Consider the following 16151-nt stretch of genomic DNA (forward strand, 5'->3'; position numbering starts at 1 on the left):
GAAGTAAAACTGCACGAAGCAGGAATACGTGTAACATACAATTACCTGATCTCTTCAGACACCTCAATGGTGAAGGGTTCGGGTAATTTGGTTTTGCAGACTGGACAGGCATTAGTGCCGGTCTTTAACCATTCACTCAAACAAAGCTTGCAGAAAATATGGTCGCAGGGAAGACATACTGGCTCATGTGGATCGCTCTGGCAGACCGCACAGGTTTGCATGCCAAATCTATAAAAGATATACAATAGGGGGAGAAAAAATGCAAGAAATCAGGGAAAGAAAAACAACTTGATAAAGGCATTTAGGACGGTTCCTGATAACATTTTTAGTATATTTATTTCACACTATATAACAGGATTGCTTGGCTCGCTTTCTATTTGTGTGTTTGTTTTTTTCTAACCATAGCATTATGTAACGTCTCCAACAATAGACATTAATAGCATAGTCTAACATCGTTGAATAACCTCCTTCCTGCCCACTCCTAGTTAAAGAGTGGGCTAATCGCTCGTCATATATGGGGATTCTCTACTGTAAGAGCAAGAGGCTCGGTCACTCTTTGGGGCATGTTTAGCAGTAATGTCTAATTGTTGGTGGAAACTTAGATTAGACAGTCTTAATCCTTTAACGACCGCCGTTACACCTTTGAACAGTGATCATTAAGGGGGCTTAATGACCACCTTAATCATTAAAGGGGTTGTCAAGGCTTGAGGCACAAGCCTACAGTCACAGGCACTTACATAACTATAAAGTTTGCGACTTCCATATTTCCAGCCACATTAGGACTAGACTTGTCCGACCTCGCTCAATTCACTTGTATTCAGCGAGGTTGCGAATGTCTAGTTGGCACGTGACTGCATGTATGCAAATCGAACAAATGAGATCATGCGTCCCATTCCCAATGCTGAAGAATCTTGACAAGAATCCAGATACATAGTGATTGCAGACTTATGCCCCCAGCCTAGACAACCCCTTTAAGCCATAAGGTAAGAACCGACTTTTCACGATGCTGAAGATTAAGTGAATAGAGCCATTTGACAGGCAAAAATACCAATCTGGTCTGCTGTGTATGACAGCTAACAAATTTGCATCATCGTTCTCAATCGTTTTTGGAACTGATTAGGGTCAATTAATCCCTTAGATGCCACTGCGAATCATGAGAGAGACATCTAGGTGGTTAAAAGAAGGAGAAGGCCCCCTCTTTACCCCTATAGGCGCCCAGCGATTGCAGGTGCCAATAGTTGTTATATGGTGGCCTGTTAGGCCCTGCCATAAGCAGTGTTTGAGTCAGAGTGACCCTGACAAGTCTTCTATACTTCAGTGCATGAGGCCGACGATCAAACTGCAAAATATTCAAATCCCACAGAGGGACTAAGAAAATAAAGTTAAATAAAAAAAAAAAAAAGTTTAAAAAATTGTGTAAAACTAAAGTAACAAAAAAAGCACAAAACAAAATCACACAAAACTGTTTGGCCACTAAAAAGGCAGATTTTATGTATAAACAGAACAAAACATAAAAAAACTTACACATAATTGGTATCACTGCATCTGAAACAACCTAAACTATAAAACTTCCATTTTATTTACTCCGTATGGTGAACAGGGTTAAATAACCAAAAGACAAACAAGAAAAAACATAAGTCTCAATTCACATTTATCCTATGCTCTATTCTGAGCACTTACATTGGGAATACCATGTAAATCCCCCAAAAATCGCAATTCAGATGGATGAAACCTCAGACAGAGCCATTGACTATAATGAGGCAGATAATTATTTAGGTTAGGTTAGGAGGCCTGAGCTGCCAGCGTATCCCTGTCTCCTGTGCAGGCCCTATCAGTGGCCCCCTCTCCCCCCAAGGGAGGTGGACTGCTCCAGTGTATAAATACAACAATAAACAGGGTTAACATGCAACCAAAACAGCAGACACCAATCTCTGTAAATAAACCTCCAAGCTCCTAATACCACTCTCCTTCAACCTCCAAGCAAGGCAGTAGAACTGATCACTGACAATAGCTGTAGTCAAGGCTGGGTCTATATAGAGGAGGAGATTACAAAATCCACTTCAGCTGAGAACCAGCTCTCAGCAACACGGTTAACTCCTGCACTGCTGGCTCAAAGCAGCCAGGTCAGAATACAGGAGAAGAGCTTCTGTTCACTGTGTGTGAACGAGGCCCAGAGCGCTGCGGTTCTCTGGAACCTCTCTGTCGCGGTAGCCTGTGACAGGCGGTGTCTCGCCATTTATGCATCTTCTTAGCACACAAATGTGTAGTCGGCCAGTTTTGTGTATGACTCAGGAGACGGGATAGCATCGGAACAAAGGCTTGACAGTGCCCAAAGTGACTCAATCTGCCCTGTCACATTGTAGTGGGGGGGGGGGATCTCAATCGCATTTTTGGGAAATTAAGACAGAATGCCCAACATTGGTGCTCAGAGTAGAGCACAGGATACATATGATCCCTGCGTTATACTGAAAATCATCAAAAAAGGTTATGTACCCAAAATGCTATCTGAGTCCCCACTCAGGTACATCATCTGTCATTGGAAGTATAGGGGGGTTTCCACGTTACTGGTGGAACAAAGACTCTGTAAAAACAACATGCCCCCCACCATCCAAATAATATCCAGGGAAAATTCAAACTCCCTCTTCCCTTCCGAGCCCCACAATGTGCTTAAATCGGAGTTATTGTTCACATATTTGGCATTGTTTTAGTAGGCAGATCCCACTTAAAACAATATTTTGGGTGCATTTCCCTAGAAGAACAAGCTGGGCACATTGTATGGGCACTAAGCTGACATATTTGTAGTTTTACAAAAAAAAAAAAGCATGGAATGAATGTCGTACAGTAAAACAGGATTTTTGGTTGCTTACCGTAAAATCTTTTTCTCTGAGCCTTCATTGGGGGACACCGGAAACCATGGGTGTATGCTGCTGCCACTAGGAGGCTGACACTATGCAAATAAAAAAAGTTAGCTCCTCCTCTGCAGTGTACACCCTACCGACAGGAAGTAGGATATTCAGTTAGTGAGAAAGCAGTAGGAGAAGCAACGAGAAAGAACAATATAATAATAATAATAATCTTTATTTATATAGCGCCAACAAACTCCGCAGCGCTCCACAGATTAACAGTTTCAAACGCTCAAAGAACTCAAACGTTAACAGTATAACAATAAACAGAGCTGTTCAACTTGGGAGGGTGCTGTGTCCCCCAATGAAGGCTCAGAGAAAAAGATTTTACGGTAAGCAACCAAAAATCCTGTTTTCTCTATCGCCTCATTGGGGGACGCAGGAAACCATGAGACGTCCCAAAGCAGTCCCTGGGGCGGGAACAGCAGTCAACTCCAATCTAGGTCAGAGGAACTCACCACCGTCGCCTGCAAGGTCTTCCTACCTAAGCCGGCATACGCTTAAGCTAGGCATCGAAGTTTCGCGAACATGTGGAGGACCGAACGTCGGTCTGTAGAGGTGCAAGGCAGAGGCCTTATATGTGCACCGCCGGGAGACGCCCACTGCCCGGGTAGAGTGCGCCTTAAACCTGGAAGGAGGAGCACTGCTCTGACCTGGCAAATCTAAACATTGCTGACCGGATTTTGCGTGCATACGTTGATTAGGAGGCCAGAGGGCCTCTCTACGCCGAGCCCTTATACTGAAAAGGGGGCCTTAGCTGGATAGACCCGGTAGCGTGATGAGAGAACGCTACAAAGGACGAGTCCGAGCAGGACAAAGGGAAGGGAATCAAGAATGATGAACAGAACCATGGAGAACCTCGGCAAGGTAAGAGCAGAGCACTGAACCTGTGATCCACAGAATGTACAAAACTGCTGCCACAGACTCTGGAAGTGGTTGAGAGCCTGAAAGGAAGGTATAAAATTAAAATGGACCCACCCCTCGCAAAAATGCAGAAGTGTCCGATGTCTGAAGAAAGGGAGGACCTGGATGAAGGCTTTCATAAAATAAAGGCAAGCACACGCGGTCCCAGGAGAACTCTGTCCCTCTGAGGACCTCCTTAATAATTGGTTCACGTTGGAGACAAACTGACGGAAACCCTCGGAAGGCAAGCTGTCAGGGACTTCGTAGAGGATAAGTCCTGTCACGCCATAAGCAAGTGGTCCTTCGGAAGGGCACCATATTGCTGAATGTCCAAGTAGCACCTGCGGTGGCATCCGCGGGGACGGATACCATGCACTTCCTGCAGGATTAAATTAGTCCGCAAGGACAGAGATTTTCTCCGATCGGACTCCATGAAGGGGGCCCTGATGGAGCGGCTTAGCCCATGCGTCTATAAACCTTGCTGTCTAGGTGGAGACAAAGGCAGGGCACAATGTAGCGGCGGACACTTCAATGGCCGACTTTGCCGTGGACTATTAGTTCGTCGTTGGTATCCTTGAGGGATGCTCTCTGTGGAAGAGGAGGACTGGAAAAGCTGGAAAACCGGAGGGTCCAGAGACGGAGAAGGGGTCCAGCTCGTAGTAAGTTCAGGGGAGAGGGAATATAGGAAAACCGAGAAGCTTCCCTCTTTGGAACGGCTGGACTAAGGATTTTAAGAGAAAAACCCAGAAAAGACCATTAAATTGAAATGACAAGAAAAAGCTTGAGAGTAGGGTACTGGGAGCCTGCTAGAAAGCATGACAAGATGGGCATTGATAAGCACAATCGGACATTAGCAGTCAAGGGAGAAGAGTCCATGAAAAACTGGAGTATGTCAATTCCATGGGAAGTTGGCCCTATGAAGGAGTACATAGGCCCCGGAAAAAAAAACTTGACTGCCAAAAGGAAGATCCGTACCTATGACGACCTGAGTGACCCTATCCGTCCCGGACCCTCTGGAATGGGAGAGGATTGTAGTGTGTGGATCTACTTACCTAAGTATCAGACACCACACAAACGAGGATAACAATGAAAGGGATACGAATCCTGCTGAAGGAAGGAACGTATTATCCCAAAAACCCATCATTGGATCCAGGCGTGGAGCAGCCCTGTACACTGGACGATGCTTGCACAGAGTAAGATCCAATTCCTATCCGAGGTGGGAGAACCTGTTCCTGCCACAGTCGGAAATAAAATCCCGGCGCTGCTCGAGGTTGAATCCAGTGTCTGTAAGAAAGAAGAGGTAAGAACTGATGCATAAATAGGAAGCTCTGTATAGAGGTAGTTCAAAGGCCCCTAGAATAGTGTCGTGAACAATCATGAGTCAAGGTATTATATGGGCTCTGACTTCGTAAGAGACAGCCAGACGTATAATACTGTAAATCATATAAGATGGAGTAACGCACTGGATCGTGCAGATAAATCTAGGACAGCACTGTAAACTTACCTACTGGATAGTTAGTGGTAGGACCGAATAACCAAACAGAGTGGAGAGGCTCCTGGGGAGCAACCCGCAATTAAGGCCCAGTGCGTGGCTGAAGGAAAACTGCAACCAGTTGGTACCTGACACCGGCGAGTTCGACCTACCTGAAAGTGGACTGGCCACTTATGCTGCCACTGAGGTCCACCCTGTGGCACTGAGATCCGCCTTGTGGTACGTGCTAGATGTTCTGTTTAGCTGTTAATAGACCACAGACGTTATTGACCGTGAAATACACGGTAAAAGTTGCGGCTCTGACTCACCTGAATGCGGTTGTAACTGCTGCGGCAGTCAACCAGAAGTGATAAATACCGGGCACCTCTGTCTGAGTGGTGATTAAAGGGTAGCCTAGGCAGATGCTGCAAAAGAACCTTAGGAGAGTGATAGAGGGCGTTTCTGACATACCTGACTCTGGAGCAAAAGAGCAGGACCAGTGCAGCAATCGATCTCGGGCACGTCTAAACCACTGGAACGATGGCAGGTATTGACTTAATGTGTCTGGAAGATGATATCTAAAGCCTGGATAGCAGACAGTGCTGCTGCAATCGACAGGAGGAATAGGGGAGTGCACCTGACTTACCTGAATATAGTACAGAACGCCGGTACCCCTGCGGTGGTCAATCCAAGACATGACTGATCCGCTGAAGATACGACAGTTTCAAATAACGTACTGTACCTAGAAGGTGGTGCGTGTGAAACCTGGGTGTCGGATAGAGTACTGCTGCAATCGGCTCTCGGTATCCTGCAACTATGGCAGATATAGTACTGGTGCGATCAGCTCTCGGTATCTTGCGACTATGGCAGATAGAGTACTGCTGCGATCAGCTCTCGGTATCCTGCGACTAAGGCGGATAGAGTACTGCTGCGATTGGCTCAGTATCCTGCGACTATGGCAGATAGAGTACTGCTGCATTCGGCACCCGATATCCTGCAACTATGGCAGATAGAGTACTGCTGCGATCGGCTCTCGGTGTCCTGTGACTAATCAGCCTGGAGAGAGCCCTGGAGAAGGGTATAGGAGAGAGTTGATTCTGTGTTGCGGTCTAGGTCGTGATACCTGACGGCATTAGGCAGAATAACAGCTTCCGTGTAGTAAGCCGCACCACGGAGTCTGTCTTGAAGTATGTCCTGCCGTGCTCATTCTCCTGAAGGTAGGACAGTAGGCTTGTCAACAGGGAGCCTAAACTCTACTCTCTGTTGTGCACCTGAGTTCAAACCTTTGCGCCTGCGATCTGTGGTCACATTCTTTATCCACTGAGCCACAGCAGACGTTGCTGGGAAATACAGACTCTTAACCGGCTGGAAGTCAGGTCTGAACACTGCAGTCGTGAAGTGAGTAGGAGCAGCTCCCTTCTCTGCTTAGAGCAGTTTAATGGTTGCATCCGGAGGGGGCTGCAGGGAGATGGAGGGTAAGTGCCTGAGAGCAGGAGATATGGAAACATTTGATATGCCAGGGCTCTAGCATCGCTGTGTGTAGAGAAATAGCCGAGCACCGCTGAAAATCAGGGCACAGGTCTGCAATAGCAGAAATCACAACAGCAGTGTGAAAACGTAGAACTCTGAGAAATATGCAACTGAAACCTTCTACGAAGTGAACGTCATATGGCAGGTCTTATAATGGTCCATCTCCCCGTGGAAGGTGAGGGGCGGACAGTGGCCCAGATGACGGCAGCGTGGGGCATACTGCCATACCCCGCTGGAAACTGCATGGCTCTAGGGCACTTATTACACCGGTGACTGCACGGCTCTTGCTACTACGCCAGTGACTGTACGGCTGTAGAGTGCTACTTTGCCAGTGATTGCGCGGCTCCAGAGTACCATTACGCATTATGCCGGTGACTGCACGGGTCTAGAGTACTACTACGTATTGCGCCAGTGACTGCACGGGTCTAGAGTAGTGATACACCATCGACTGCACGGCTTTAGAGAACTAATACGTAACACACCAGTGACTGCATTACGCCAGTGGCTGCACGGTTGACCGGCTTGCATGAAAGGACGACGAGAACACTTTCTTATAGGATTAGGCATGATAAGCATACCTACTAAGGAATGCCAGAAGGTTAGGGGAACAGGAGAGATGCAGAGAGGAGGGCCAAACTGCTAAGCAGCGCTACTCACAGCAGTTGTAGTGTCCTGTAGTCTGCTCCAAGGTTGTAACTGTGACAGGCATCAGGACACGGGTCCAGGGCACCAGTATGAAGATGGAGGCGGGGAACCCGGCCATTGCAGATGCACGCTGGTGGCAAGCACACAGATCGGAAGAGGGGGGGCGCGAATAGCCATCAGTTCCGGAGGAGAACGGTTCCCAACAAGATAGCGGCGATCCCAGGCCGAATGGTGCGGCTGGGAGTAGTGGGCGGAGCTAGCCGCTCTGAACAGGAATGGGTACAGACTAAACCGCCTGTAGGGGAGCACCAAGATGGCGCCGGTGGGCGGAGCTTGCCGAAGATGGTCGGGCGGGAGAAAAGCCCGCCCGATGAAAAAGGAAGGGGTCGGAGCGCGGCACCGGAAGTAGGCCCCGGGAGAAGCCGGGGCCTAAATTAGAAGCCGGTGACCGCTGAAAGGTGTGCGCGGGCGTAAAGGAAAAGGTGCGGGCGTCCCGCTGACAGCTGCCGCATGCAAAGAGGCGCCGGTGCCGGAAGTAGGCCCCGGGAAGAGCCGGGACCTATATTAAAAGCCGGCGGCCGCAGGAGACTACCGCGGCCGCTGGGAAGGACCGCGGGTCACCTAAAAGGTACGACCGCTGTGGAATTTCAGCGCGGCTGCCAGTAGGGGGGCCGCGCCGCAGAAGGCAGAGTGATCGCGGCCGTGGGGACATCAGAGCCGCGGCGCAAAAAGATAGGCCCCGATTTCTTGTCCCTAATAGCCCCAGTGCAGAAAAGGTGCGGCCGCAGGGATAGTAGTGCGGCCGCAGAAATAGTAGTGCGGCTGCCAGTAAGGCACCGCACAAAGTAGCAGGGGAGGTAGGGAATCCAAGACTCGGAGCACCAATACTCACCTAACATCCCACGCAGTCGTACTAACCTTAAAAAAAAAACATGGAAGATATTAGACGTCCTTGGAGCTGGTGGACGTCCTCGTCTCCTCCGACCGACAGGCTCTGGAAGGCGAGTGGGTGGGGGACGGAGCCAGGACCGGACTTCTGAGCACGCTGGTGTGCTAGGATCTTGGTCCTGGAGAGGGATTTATGAGGATACGGGGTGGCAGTACACGCCGTACTCATAGTCCGCTTTGTGGGACTACAGGTGTGACTGTTCACCCTGTATCCCTTCCGGAAAACCTGAAAAGAAACGACGCACATTGAGGTAGATAAGGGTCTAATGAAAGACCCGTGTCCACCTCATACTGACACTAAGCTAAACTGAATATCCTACTTCCTGTCGGTAGGGTGTACACTGCAGAGGAGGAGCTGACTTTTTTTATTTGCATAGTGTCAGCCTCCTAGTGGCAGCAGCATACACCCATGGTTTCCTGTGTCCCCCAATGAGGCGATAGAGAAAAATGCCTGTGGGTCAAAAATGTTCACTGCAGTTGTGGTTGAATTCATTGAAAAAAGTAATCATTAAAATGGGGTCACTTTTGGAGGTTTCCTGCCATCTGACACCGTAGGGGCACCAAAAAATGTAAAACTATTCCAGCAAAATCCGCTCTTTCCTTCCTCCTCAGCCCTGGCGTGTGCCTAAACAGTAGTTTCTTACATATGAAATATCACCGCATTCACGACAAACTGCGCAACAAATTATGGGGTCAATTTTCACCTACTACCCTTGTGTAAATGAAAAATTTGCAGCTAATGAAAATTGTAAATTTACCCATTGAAATGGTGTACAGTATGTGCACGGCCCAATGGCGCTCCTTCAAATCCGATCCCCGTGTGCTCAAACAGTATCGTACAACCACATATGGGGTACTACAGTGTTCGACAAAAATTGCATAAGAAATCATCCTGTCCATTTTCTCCTGTTATCCCTTACGTGAACTAAAACTTTGAGGCTAAAGTAACATTTTAGCAGAAAAACTTCACATTTTTCATTTCCACGGCCCAATCTTATAAAATTTCTCTGATGATGTTTTTTGAGTTAAAAATGCTCAGGACGCCGCTAGATAAAGGTTTGGTGTTAAAACATTATTTTACTGGAAAAAAAAAACGTTTTTGGTGGATCTGCAGCAGCCGTTAACAAAGGGGTTGTGACTGTCACAACCCCTCAACGTGAGCATATCCAGATTTACTTTTTTCCCTGTAACCTGGATAAGACCCCATTGTCATTCCAGTTTTATCTACACACATGCTATTTTGGAATATCAGGGGCTCTGCAAATGAGAAGTGTCATCCGCAATAAATTCCAGCCAAATTTGAGCTCCAAAAATCAAATAGCGCCATTTCCTGTCCGAGCCCTGACGTGCGCACAAACATTAGTACTGGACCACATATAAGATATCACTGCGTTTGGTAGAAATTGCGTAAAAAACTATAGGGTCAATTGTTTCCTACTACATCTTATGAAAATTACAAACCTAAGAGCTATAACAATATTTTACTGGAAAAATCCTAACTAGCAATTTGCATGTTTGACTGTGAAATCGTGCAGTGTTTCGGAAAGAAAACAAATTTTAAAAGCAGCTGGGGACCAGGCCGCATGGAAGACTAGGTCCGGCGGCTTCTCCCTATCTTTCCCAAGTCTTTCCTTGCGTGGGCGTATAGGGCGACACCCGGTCACTCCAGGGGAGCGAGTGGGAAGAAGCCACTGGGGACAGGGTCATAGAGGAGACTAGTCGGGCAGGTGAGTTCCCCGCTGGCTTTTCCCTGGCAGCTTTTAAAGTATGTCTATCTGTGAAATTGCTTACGTTGTGAAACACGTGATGGTGTCTCCGCGGCTTTTCTACATGCATTTGCATATTTCCCATAAGGGATGGGAGCAGTGTTCTGGATCACTGCGTTGAGAAACACGTGATGGTGTCTCCGCGGTGTTGGATGTTTTGATCTCCCCGAGGTCAATCATCCTTATGTTTATAGTACTTTCACTAGGCACTGCTCATAATAGCCAGTTTCCTACTCCACACTGATGAGGGGCAAATACCCCGAAACAGCTGTCTGTGGATGGATACCATGTTTTGGCATAGGTGGTTTTCCTTTTGGATGCTGCCCTTCCCGTGGTTGTTCCTTCCCGGTGAAAGACCTGGCTATTTATTGCTTGCGTTGAGAAACACGTGATGGTGTCTCCGCGGCTTTTCTACATGCATTTGCATATTTCCCATAAGGGATGGGGCAGTGTTCTGGATCACTGCGTTGAGAAACACGTGATGGTGTCTCCGCAGTGTTGGATATTTTGATCTCCCCGAGGTCATTCATCCTTATGTTTATTGTATTTCAGAGTCAGACATATCCAGCTGAAATCATGCATCTTTCTTAAAAAATACACCATATGATCCCAGAGATGTGGGCCTTTTTATTTGGTACACATTTTTATGGTCTTTACCAAGTTGGCGTCACATTCCCTATGGGTGTATCTTTAGATTGCTCTGCAGTATTCTGTAAGCAATGCCCCCTTAGTAATGACCATAATAATTAGCACTAAAAAATGGCCCATATGTCTGAAACTGTATGGCAGATTTAAAAAATAGTAATAAAAAAAAGGAATAGTCAGGAAAGTAGCAAGAATACAATAACAGCAAAAAACTGACACTTTAACCTGGTGACAGGTCCTCTTTAAGAGGATCAATTTTATATGTCAAATAATAATGGAGGAGCAGAGAATAGTGGAAATTACACAACATAATGTATTTTCTATATTTAAATACCTGGAAACAGATTGGGAAACGTCAAATCTGCACTTATGGAGGACATCCACCACCGCCAAGAAAGGCTTGTGAGACTTTATATCATTGAAATTGTCCAGGCACTGAATGAAAAAGCACCAAGATCATGTTAATTTCACTGGTCAGGCCATACATACATAAATAAAATACCCCAAAAAATAATTGCTTGAGAGAAAGTATCACAAAAACTGAATGCAATTTTATTCATATTACTCGATTAGGCTACGTTCACATTTGCGTTGTTGTGTGTTGCGTCGGCGACGCAACGCACAACGCATGCAAAAACGAATGGTTTTGTGACGCATGCGTCCATTTTTGGCTTGCTTTTGGACGCAAAAAAAATGCAACTTGCTGCGTCATCTACGCCCTGACGCTTGCGCCAAAAATGACGCATGCGTCACAAAACGCAAGACAACGCATGTCCATGCGCCCCCATGTTAAATATAGGGGCGCATGACGCATGCGTCGCCGCGGCTGCGCCCGACGCAACGCTAATGTGAACGTAGCCTGAGTCAATAAAACCATAAGACTGTTACGGTTTTGCTGACCAATAAAGATTAAATTTGTGATCCCTTCAGTCCGGTTTATATACATAAGTAGCCAGACACAAAGGTGCCGATTTTCTAGACTGCAGAATGTACAGTGTCAGAGCGTGAAAGTTTATGTCAAGGCCGAAAACTACTGTACTCAGAATGTTCCAAAATAACAAATGGTGCCATACTGATCGGGGGGGACATCATCACTGGAGCCGGAAGGAGAGACTGTCGGTGGACCTCAAAAGTGTAAGAACTGGAGTATTGAGGGGATTAGTATGGATTTTTTTAAAAAGGGAATCTGCCCGCAGCTTTTTGCTATGTAATCAGAGAGCCGCATAATGTATAAGCAGGGATCCTGATTTCGGGAATGTGTCACTAACTGGGCTGCTTGATGCAGTCCTGATAAAATCTCTGCTGTAGATGTAGCAGTGGTGTGAATGCTGAGCTGTGTATAACCCCGCCCACACCCCTGATTGGAAGCATTCTATGTACACTGTCAGCAACCTCCCAATCAGTAGTAGGGGCGGGGTTACACAAATTAGCTGGACTACCTGGCACAAGACACCTAGTCCCGCAGTGATAATCTTCAACTGATAAAACACTGATTGTATTGAAACTACATCAAGCTGCTGAGCAAGTGACACATTGCTCAAATTAGGCTTTTTGCCCATACAAAATGATGCTCTAAGATTACATAGCAAAAACCTGCTGACAGATTCCCTTTAAATATTTTCTCATTGCTAAATAATCCTATTAAATAATATTTCACTTTGCATCTTTGCTCCATTTACATTACTTTAACTACTGGATTCCTTTTATGAACACTCAGATGATAGGTAGACTTATTTGGAACCCTCCATGAACACGGCACTACAAGTTTTCATTTATCTTTCCGCTTGCAGAGTTTTTCTGCATCTGTGGGGTGTTTTTTTGATTTGCATTGTAGTCATAACTAACAACTACACATTTAATTCACTTTTTAGAAGGTGCAGACTAAGTTCCATGTATGCATTGTGTCCATTTTTAAAAGAAAGCACAACACCCCGCCGGATCCATCAACGACTATTGTATTTGTGAAGCAGATTCCAAATGGAACAGAGTCCATCTTTTGTTTCATGGGACTTCAGTCTCACATTTCTCCTACCTGTGCAATGCCGACTTTTAATAAATGCAGAATGTAGTAGGATCGTATCTATATTGTGTACTCGTAACTTGCCTTACTACGTATATTACAGAAATACTCTGGATATATTTGGATAGACGGAATTTAGATAAATCAGTCATCAGGTTACCAGGAATTAGATACTGTACTTATCATTTAGGTATAGAAGAAAGAGGACTGGCACTCACCACTACGGCTGTTTCGCGTCTAATTACGCTTTATCTGGGCCAGATGAAGGGTAACAAGAGGCGAAACAGCTGTAGCCCCGTCTGTGAGTCTTTGCTCTGCATCCCATATAGCTTTGGAATAAATAAAAAAAGGGTGCCACTAATTTTTCTTCTATAATCATAATTTTTAAAGATTGTAGTTCTGCACATTTGAGCACTAACACTTCTGGAGTCCTGTTTCAACCAACACAGCATACTCTAGTAGTATATACCGTGTTGGTCTGTTCATCTTTTGAAATTGATAAGTAAATTTTATGTTACTGTTCACAAAATGATTTTACAAAATCAAAAAAACTGCAGTCCATAAAAATCCACCATGTGTCGTGGTTATAAGAAAAGACCCTTTTTACCCGTCCGAGAAACTCTGTATGTCCTATTATGATTTCCCTCATCTGTGGATCCTGAAGATACTCGTCCACTAGCATATGTTCCATAAAAATTGCCATGGCAAACACACAATTCCAGTCTGACCTGAAATATCAGCAAGAAAGAATAAATGGTTAGTCTATACATTGGGCCCGATTCGGCAAGAACGGCGGTGTTCACCCCTGTCTAGATGAAGGGGGACAATGGAGTCATACGCTCCTGGTTCATGATGAGGTGCACGCTTCTACACGAATCTTAATTAAGCAAATTATAAAATTTCAAATCAGAGTAAAATCCCTTTTTACCTGATTTGGTTAATTCCAGCTCTACAATGAGAACTGACGCCAGTTAAATATTCTTCTGAACATAATAGTTGAATCGGCATTTGTATGTTTTTCACTTGGGACATCCAGACTTGTGGCGGTAGTTGTCTCACACTGTCTTTTAGTATCTCCACACACCCAGTAGCAGCAAAGGTATCAAGAACCTAGAAATAGAGCACAGGTATGGTAGATCACTGCGGGAGTACGTGAAATCAGATGCTGCGGTCTTCTGGCCCTTCTCAGTCGCGGTAAACCCTTGACAGTATGTCAACATTGGGAGGACCCTGGATGTCGGTCCAGTCATCCAGGACGAATCACAGGGTCACAGTTTGGGCCCAGGACTTCTCATTGCCTCTGGTGGCCTTCATAGCATTCAGATATTATTTCCAGCACCCCCTGCTTTTACCTATACCAGGTTGGTTGGTTTTTACGTTGATTTTGTGGTGCCACTGAACTTATATCCTCCACACTCCTGATCTAGTGGCTCCAGACAAGGTACGTAGCATGGAACCTCAGCCTATTTTTACATATCACTAAAATTTTCCACTGCAGATTTGGTCTCAGATCTGCGATAGTTGTAGTTTTAACCTAAAAACATAACTATGAGCCAGATTCGGCTTGTGACCCATCGAGAACCATTTTACAGTTAAAGTTCTATCTTTTATTTTCTATTCAGACGTCACTGGCTTCCAATCCTCATGTAAGTTTTTTCCATCAACGATCTCCATTTTTACTTCCTTCCTGAAGAGTTTATTCTGGTACTAGATAACTTATATGGATGGCACCATTGGAGCTCTAAAAAACTATAGGGAGAAAAATACTTTATCTAAAAAACTAATTAAAGCTGCCAAAAAGGAAACAGAGAAGCACATTGCTAAGGAGAGTAAAACTAATCCCAAACTGTTCTTCAACTATATCAATAGTAAAAGAATAAAAACTGAAAATGTAGGCCCCTTAAAAAATAGTGAGGAAAGAATGGTTGTAGATGACGAGGAAAAAGCTAACATATTAAAAACCTTCTTCTCCACGGTATTCACGGTGGAAAATGAAATGCTAGGTGAAATCCCAAGAAACAATGAAAACCCTATATTAAGTGTCACCAATCTAACCCAAGAAGAGGTGCGAAATCGGCTAAATAAGATTAAAATAGATAAAACTCCGGGTCCGGATGGCATACACCCACGAGTACTAAGGGAACTAAGTAATGTAATAGATAAACCATTATTTCTTATTTTTAGGGACTCTATAGCGACAGGATCTGTTCCGCAGGACTGGCGCATAGCAAATGTGGTGCCAATATTCAAAAAGGGCTCTAAAAGTGAACCTGGAAATTATAGGCCAGTAAGTCTAACCTCTATTGTTGGTAAAATATTTGAAGGGTTTCTGAGGGATGTTATTCTGGATTATCTCAATGAGAATAACTGTTTAACTCCATATCAGCATGGGTTTATGAGAAATCGCTTCTGTCAAACCAATCTAATCAGTTTTTATGAAGAGGTAAGCTATAGACTGGACCACGGTGAGTCATTGGACGTGGTATATCTCGATTTTTCCAAAGCGTTTGATACCGTGCCGCACAAGAGGTTGGTACACAAAATGAGAATGCTTGGTCTGGGGGAAAATGTGTGTAAATGGGTTAGTAACTGGCTTAGTGATAGAAAGCAGAGGGTGGTTATAAATGGTATAGTCTCTAACTGGGTCGCTGTGACCAGTGGGGTACCGCAGGGGTCAGTATTGGGACCTGTTCTCTTCAACATATTCATTAATGATCTGGTAGAAGGTTTACACAGTAAAATATCGATATTTGCAGATGATACAAAACTATGTAAAGCAGTTAATACAAGAGAAGATAGTATTCTGCTACAGATGGATCTGGATAAGTTGGAAACTTGGGCTGAAAGGTGGCAGATGAGGTTTAACAATGATAAATGTAAGGTTATACACATGGGAAGAAGGAATCAATATCACCATTACACACTGAATGGGAAACCACTGGGTAAATCTGACAGGGAGAAGGACTTGGGGATCCTAGTTAATAATAAACTTACCTGGAGCAGCCAGTGCCAGGCAGCAGCTGCCAAGGCAAACAGGATCATGGGGTGCATTAAAAGAGGTCTGGATACACATGATGAGAGCATTATACTGCCTCTGTACAAATCCCTAGTTAGACCGCACATGGAGTACTGTGTCCAGTTTTGGGCACCGGTGCTCATGAAGGATATAATTGAACTAGAGAGAGTACAAAGGAGGGCAACAAAATTAATAAAGGGGATGGGAGAACTACAATACCCAGATAGATTAGCGAAATTAGGATTATTTAGTCTAGAAAAAAGACGACTGAGGGGCGATCTAATAACCATGTGTTGTGAATTCT

General features: G+C 45.2%; 1 protein-coding gene across 4 annotated transcripts in view; it reads right to left on the bottom strand.

Annotated features, from left to right (window-relative positions):
* The window catches only part of RNF213 (ring finger protein 213), a 297165-nt gene that overhangs the window by 69343 nt on the left and 211671 nt on the right, over nt 1–16151 (bottom strand). For all 4 annotated transcript variants that reach the window (XM_069763592.1, XM_069763594.1, XM_069763593.1 and 1 more), the window contains exons 40-43: nt 13760–13941; nt 13439–13559; nt 11146–11246; nt 46–228 (exon numbers count right to left, since the gene is read on the bottom strand). In XM_069763592.1, coding sequence (XP_069619693.1) covers nt 46–228; nt 11146–11246; nt 13439–13559; nt 13760–13941 — 587 coding nt within the window. The remainder of the gene's footprint in view (nt 1–45; nt 229–11145; nt 11247–13438; nt 13560–13759; nt 13942–16151) is intronic.

Source organism: Ranitomeya imitator, chromosome 4, assembly GCF_032444005.1.
Source record: "Ranitomeya imitator isolate aRanImi1 chromosome 4, aRanImi1.pri, whole genome shotgun sequence".
Taxonomy (NCBI): domain Eukaryota; kingdom Metazoa; phylum Chordata; class Amphibia; order Anura; family Dendrobatidae; genus Ranitomeya; species Ranitomeya imitator.